The sequence below is a fragment of the Scyliorhinus canicula genome, chromosome 13 (genome assembly GCF_902713615.1).
Source record: "Scyliorhinus canicula chromosome 13, sScyCan1.1, whole genome shotgun sequence".
Classification (NCBI taxonomy): domain Eukaryota; kingdom Metazoa; phylum Chordata; class Chondrichthyes; order Carcharhiniformes; family Scyliorhinidae; genus Scyliorhinus; species Scyliorhinus canicula.
In genome coordinates this window covers 132,792,270-132,799,771 of record NC_052158.1, presented here as the reverse complement: position 1 = coordinate 132,799,771, position 7,502 = coordinate 132,792,270, and the positions used below count along the sequence as shown (strand labels likewise).

The 7,502-nt window shown below is 43.5% G+C and overlaps 1 protein-coding gene across 1 annotated transcript in view; it reads right to left on the bottom strand.

The window, feature by feature from the left end:
• Positions 1-4,787: 4,787 nt before the first annotated feature.
• The window catches only part of megf6 (multiple EGF like domains 6), a 357,029-nt gene continuing 354,314 nt past the window's right edge, over positions 4,788-7,502 (bottom strand). Inside the window, exon 38 of the mRNA XM_038816779.1 lies at positions 4,788-7,408. Coding sequence (XP_038672707.1) covers positions 7,326-7,408 — 83 coding nt within the window. The 3' untranslated portion in view covers positions 4,788-7,325. The remainder of the gene's footprint in view (positions 7,409-7,502) is intronic.

Below are 7,502 nucleotides of genomic sequence, written 5' to 3'. Positions count from 1 at the left end.
AGTGGAAGACATGAGTAATATCCCAAAAATTATAGAGGGTCAGAGGGCTGAGTTGAGTATGGTTGCCATTACAAAAGAGATGGTGCTAAAAAAGCTAAAAGGTCTTAAAATTGACAAATCTCCTGGCCCCGATGGGCTACATCCTAGAGTTCTGAGGGAGGTGGCTGAAGAAATAGCGGAAGCGTTGGTTGAGATCTTTCATAAATCACTGGAGTCAGGGAAAGTCCCGGACGATTGGAAGATCGCTGTTGTAACCCCCTTGTTCAAGAAAGGATCAAGACAAAAGATGGAAAATTATAGGCCAATTAGCCTAACCTCGGTCGTTGGTAAAATTCTAGAATCGATCGTTAAGGATGAGATTTCTAAATTCTTGGAAGAGCAGGGTCGGATTAGAACAAGTCGACATGGATTTAGTAAGGGGAGGTCGTGCCTGACGAACCTGTTAGAATTCTTTGAGGAGGTGACAAGTAGGTTAGACCAGGGAAACCCAGTGGATGTGGTCTATCTGGATTTCCAAAAGGCCTTTGATAAGGTGCCACACAGGAGGCTGCTGAGTAAGGTGAGGGCCTATGGTGTTCGAGGTGAGCTACTGGCATGGGTTGAGGATTGGCTGTCTGACAGAAGGCAGAGAGTTGGGATAAAAGGTTATTTTTCGGAATGGCAGCCGGTGACTAGCGGTGTCCCACAGGGTTCAGTATTGGGGCCGCAGCTGTTCACCATATATATTAATGATCTGGATGAAGGGACTGGGGGCATTCTAGCGAAGTTTGCCGATGATACGAAGTTAGGTGGTCAGGCAGGTAGTGCTGAGGAAGTGGGGAGGCTGCAGAAGGACCTAGACAGTTTGGGAGAGTGGTGCAGGAAATGGCTGATGCAATTCAACGTGAGAAAATGTGAGGTCTTGCACGTTGGAAAAAAGAATCCAAGCATAGACTACTTTCTAAACGGTGAGAAAATTCATAAAGCCAAAGTACAAAGGGATCTGGGAGTGCTAGTCGAGGATTCCCTAAAGGTAAACATGCAGGTTGAATCTGTGATTAAGAAAGCGAATGCAATGTTGTCATTTATCTCAAGAGGGTTGGAATATAAAAGCAGCGATGTGCTACTGAGCCATTATAAGGCTCTGGTTAGGCCCCATTTGGAGTACTGTGTCCAGTTTTGGGCCCCACATCTCAGGAAGGACATACTGGCAATGGAGCGTGTCCAGCGGAGATTCACACAGATGATCCCTGGAATGGCGGGTCTAACATATGATGAACGGCTGAGGATCCTGGGATTGTATTCATTGGAGTTTAGAAGGTTAAGGGGAGATCTAATAGAAACTTACAAGATAATACATGGCTTAGAAAGGGTGGACGCAAAGAAACTGTTTCCGTTAGGCGAGGAGACGAGGACCCGTGGGCACAGCCTTAGAATTAGAGGGGGTAAATTCAGAACAGAAATGCGGAGACATTTCTTCAGCCAGAGAGTGGCGGGCCTGTGGAATTCATTGCCGCGGAGTGCAGTGGAGGCCGGGACGCTAAATGGCTTCAAGGCAGAGATAGATAAATTCTTGATGTCGCGAGGAATTAAGGGCTACGGGGAGAATGCTGGTAGGTGGAGTTGAAATGCCCATCAGCCATGATTGAATGGCGGAGTGGACTCGATGGGCCGAATGGCCTTACTTCCACTCCTATGTCTTATGGTCTTATGCTGCCATTTCCACACTTTCTACCAATTCAAAAGGCCAGTCTCCTTCGCTCTTTCTGGTTTGAGTTGTCATATCAAAATGAAAGATCCTGATCTCGAGCCATCGCTACTAATTCAACTTTTCTTCTATCAAATTACTAAAATATAAGTTACAGTATAAAAACAAATGCCTCATTCCGACATGGTAGTTTGCTGGTTCTGGGACCAAACCTAAAACCCGGAGGTGGCGAGTCCAAATGTCACCATGTTAAACTCAAAATTGAATTCAGTAAGTCTGGTAATTTGTGGTAGGCTAGCATGTACTGTGTCAATGGCTGGGGAAGTATTCTTTCTTATGGTAACTTTAATAAAATGTGTATATTATTTTGTTGTTTCTATTGATGGTGCACATCCACACATTACTTTGATATTGGTAAACATCAAATGAATTCTGCATATGGATGGAAAAAAATTAGAAGGAATATTGGTCACCATTACACAGGTTAGAATTGGTATACAATTCTATAAACACATTACTATAAGCTGGTCATTGGTAAAATTTGTACATTTATGCACCATCAGCACAGCTAGAAAACATGAAAGGGTGGGATTCTCCGTTTCAGAGACTAAGTGCTCATACCAGGTCAGAATCGGTGGACTTCTACAACAGCAAAATCGGCACCACTCCCGAAGTAATTCTGGAACCGTTAATGGGCTAGCACCGGCGCCATGTAGAACACAACTGATTCCAGTGAACAATGGTGTCTGCTTAGCCAGGGTTGGGATTGGCACTCAAGAGGCTGGCAAGCTGCAGCCGCATAGAAATAGAAATAGAACAGTACAGCACAGAACAGGCCCTTCGGCCCTCGATGTTGTGCCGAGCAATGATCACCCTACTTAAACCCACATAACCCGTATACCCGTAACCCAACAATCCCCCTATTAACCTTACACTATGGGCAATTTAGCATGGCCAATCCACCTAACCCGCACATCTTTGGACTGTGGGAGGAAACCGGAGCACCCGGAGGAAACCCACGCACACACGGGGAGGACGTGCAGACTCCACACAGACAGTGACCCAGCCGGGAATCGAACCTGGGACCCTGGAGCTGTGAAGCATTGATGCTAACCACCATGCTACCGTGAGGCCCATGGTAGCACTCAACTCCCCACACACACTCATCTCAGGCAACAAGATGGCCATATGGCCTGCGGCACTAAGTTCACAGTGGGTAGTCAGCGGCGTGTGCAGCCGAATGGCTGCCTTGCAATCTGTGACAATGGTGTTCCATTACTGTCCACCCCAACACCACAGTGCACCTCCTGGCCGCCACCCACTACTCCCCTGGCCCTGGCAGAAGCCCCCGTAAGCGGCACAACTGCCAGTACACTATTGCGATGTTGGACACTTTCATAGATCATAGATTTACAGTGCAGAAGGTGGCCATTCAGCCCATCGAGTCTGCACCGGCTCTTGGAAAGAGCACCCTCCCCAAGGTCCACACCTCCACTCTATCCCGATAACCTAGTAACCCCACCCAACACTAAGGGTAATTTTGGACACTAAGGGCAATTTAGTATGGCCAATCCACCTAACCTGCATATCTTTCGACTGTGGGAGGAAACCGGAGCACCCGGAGGAAACCCACGCACACAGAGGGAGAATGTGCAGATTCCGCACAGACAGTGACCCAAGCCAGGAATCGAACCTGGGACCCTGGAGCTATGATGTGCTCCTTACCCCCTTTCTCTCCCTCAGCAGCCACGGCGCCTGTATCCTGATATTTGAAACCACAAATGAACCTCGCTGTCGGTAATTTCTCCTGGCGGAGGTGGAGCATTGTGGAGGCCCTGGAGAATGCCAGGTCAGGCCACAAATGATATATCAAGGGCATTTACTGTATGTGCAGAGTAGAACGCATTGACTCCGCCGTGCATGGCATTCTGGCGGGCGTTCGGCACCAGCCACGATTTTGGCCTCACAACCGATTTCAGCGTCAGCTGACGGAGAATCCTGCCCACAGAGTTTATCCAAGTTAAGTTAGAGATCCAACTCAGCATAGAAACATAGGAAGTCAAAGAACAGGGACAGTATTTCCTTGGTCAACAATAAGGTCAAAGGCATCAAATGTCAGTAGCCGTTTAAGATTTAAGCAATTCTATTTTGGTACATCAGGGTATGGCAACTTTACTTCCTTCAGTTTCTCACTTCTCTGATTCTTGTTCTTCACAACTATTGCTGCTGGGAATGTGCCAAAAGATTAAAAACTAAATCGTGGCGAAATATAGTTATGTTGCCACTAGATGTCACTGTCACAATTAGTAAACACTAATTTACTATTAAAATACTGATTTAACCTAATAAAATACATATTTACAAGGCAATGCTAAAGACGCTTAAGGCAGAGGCATTATTCTGTTCTTTGTTAAACATTTTGACGCCTTGAATTCAAATTGGATTTGGGAATCTTGGTAGAATTTAATATCTAAATGCGAGATCTGATCAGAATCAAGAATTTCAAAATATTAGTGAAGGCAATTTACTCGAATAACTGGTGATGACTTTTTTACCATCCTGCCATTACAAGCCCTCTTTATGGTGTACACTCACAGCTGAATAAACCAATTTCCACGTTCCACGTTAATATTTATGCATGTACAGTGAATGCTTTTAGAAGGAAAATCAAGCATACACAACACAGACATTAATATGACACAAATAGAACTTGAAAGATTAAACGTGCATAAATAAAATGGCTTCTGGTGCACATGGCTTGCTTAGCCTCCATCAGCTGAGTTGTGTATTATTTCTGGAATTTTCCATCGTACCCCGTTGGACTCTGACAAGCAAAGAACTCTGCAGCAGCTTCAGACAAGCTGCAGAATCAATCATAGAATCATAAAGTCCCTACAGTGCCGAAGGAGGCCATTCGGCCCATCAGGTCTGCACCCTCTGAACTAGCAAGCTACCTAGGCCCAATTCCCCGCCCTATCCCCGCAACCCCACCTAACCTTTGGACACTAAGGGGCAATTTAGCATGGCCAATCCACCTAACCTGCACATTTTAGGGCTGTGGGAGGAAACCAGAGCACCCGGAGGAAACCCACATAAATCCAGGGAGAAAATGCAAACTCCACACAGTCAACCAAGGCCAGAATTGAAACCGGGACCCTGGCGTGGTGAGACAGCAGAGCTAACCACTGTGCCATCCCAGAACTACAATCCTAAAAGACTGCTGTGATTCAAATAGTTCCATTGCTGATAGCGCCTACACTCATATGCATCCTCTCAAAATATCAGCATGCAATCAATTTATTTTTCTGTCCAATGTTGCCTTGAAATAAGTATATGCACATGCACAATGTATTGTACATATATATGTTTGTAAAGAGATTTTGATTGTCAGGTTGATGATAAAGTTAATAATATATATCTGGAATTTATCAATGTGCTTTGAAAACTGGGTGAATCAGTGCATGCTCACGACAAAGGGACTGTACTGAATACTTTTAACAGGTGTTGTAGTGTGGCGACGAGGGGATTTTTCACTGTAACTTCATTGCAGTGTTAATGTAAGCCTACTTGTGACACTAATAATGATGATTATTATTAATATCCACACCAGGTTTATGAAATGTGGTTTTCCTCATCAAAGCCAGTATATTATCTATTATCCTTCAACATAAGCAAAATCAGAGCACAATTCAGATTGATCCAGCTGTCTGGGATGCACAATGTATCTGGTGTATTTGGGCTTTCTGAAAGCCTTTGACAACGTAGCATACAGAGCATTATTGGGGAAGATGGAAGGTTATGGGATTGGGGTCGAAAACTAGATTGAAAGCAGATTAGAAAGGAGGAAACAGAGAATGGGAAATAAGGACAGTTTCTCAAAGTGGTTGGCGGCAGGTAGAGATGTCACAGTGATTGGTCTGAAGCCACTTTAATTAACCGGGATTTGAGTTTGGGGCTGGACAAGGGGTTTGTCCAAATTTGCAGATAATAAAACAGGAGGCATAGTAAATAACTCTGAAGACCAAAGGAATCTATAAGGAGATATTGTTAAGATGGCTAAATGGCACAAAGTATTGTAGATGGAATTTGATGGAGGTCTACAGCACAGAAAGGCCCTTTGGTCCATCGCATCTGCACTGGTAAAATGTTTCTTCCTCCCCACTCCATTTATGCATCTCATAAATTTTATACATCTCAAACAAGCTTGGCAAAAGGGCATTGCAACAGTTGTCACCTTTTGCAGGATCCTATTACAAAAAAAGTGCAACATTTTGCAAATTAGCACCAAAAGATTTATCTAAGGGAACAGTATTTCTAACACAGAATTTATATATGATGTTTGGTCAAGTTGCCTGTACAGCTTAACACGTGCTGCAGTATAGCAGAATAACAAACCTGATGTTTTACAAAAAGATTGCTAAATATACTCTCTGCCTATATATGCAGTTGGCATTCAACCCTTGCACCAGAAGCACTCTGAGGGAATACCCCGCAAATGTTACTCACTGGGTAATCCCCAGCTCATTTTTCACAAATCTGTGACACACATTAGACAGTACGCTGGCTCTGATAGTCAAAATCATGTCTATCTGTATCCTCGAGGTGGGGAACATTCTTCCATCAGTCCGAAGTGATCAAATAACTGATCAAAAGTGTTAAGGTAATTGCTAGTTGAGATAATTGTTTGCAGTCACCAACGCTAACAAAATGGAAACGGACAGCCTGTGGCATTTGCAGCCACACTGAAGAATGTGGATCCTCTCTGAACCTAGAGAACCCAAGCTTTCAAAGAGCAAAATTGAAGTAATTACTAAATAGACTTTAGCCTCTTTTTTTTTTTAAATTGCAGTATGGCAGTCCCTCTATCTGTCATTGAGCAGGGATGCAGTTGCATTAGAGGCAGTTCAGTAGATTGAATCAAATAGTGTCAAGGTATGTTGATAGTTTCTGTCCATCCATTGATATTAACTGACCTGGCCACATTTATTCAGGATATCAAGCTTCAAAGTAGATCAGATAGCAAGATTCTTGGTGAAGATCTCAAACTGTCTGAAAATGTTTCACGAATGTTAATGATGCATTACAACAAAACCATGATTGCAAATGAGATGAGGAACAAACCCAGCAGATGTAAATGGGGCTGCTTTATCAAAACTATTCCAAAAGGATGAATGTGGTGGCATCAAAATGTGCATAGAATTAGTTAGTGTTTGTGCATCAATTTAAACTTTTTTTTGTCCTATCATCTAGATAATCTAACATACATTTGTGCGCCCATTATTACAACATAATTATACTTCCAGAGCTCCTCATGATTAATTATCGCAGTGTCACTTTTCCCCTTTGTTTGAGATTTTTAATCTTCCCATGAATGGAAGCATCATGAACTGAGCATTTCTCACCGTGTACCTGGTCACAGCATTCTTTGCAAGAGCTTAAATTGCTCCAGGTTATAATCAGAATGGCCATGAAATGTATACGATTAGCGAAGCAAAGTATCCTTCTGGGTCACTTATACAGACGAGGAGATAAATTCAGGGTTGTAACTCAAGAGCTCATAACATTTCCTGATTTGATGAGTAACTTCTGCTGTAAACAAATCCAATTGCTTTTCAGAAAGCCAGGATCCTGGATCAAACTATGAGTGGTGGAAAGTTCTTTGCTGATGATTTTCCTCTGATTGAGCATGCCCATGGGGAATGAGAGACTGTGGAGGACCCCCTGGAAAGAAGCAGGAAAGGTTTTTAGTCATTTGCATTCCAAATCAGTGGCTAGTTGGTAACCTCAAAATGGCCACCAGTCAAGCAGATAATAT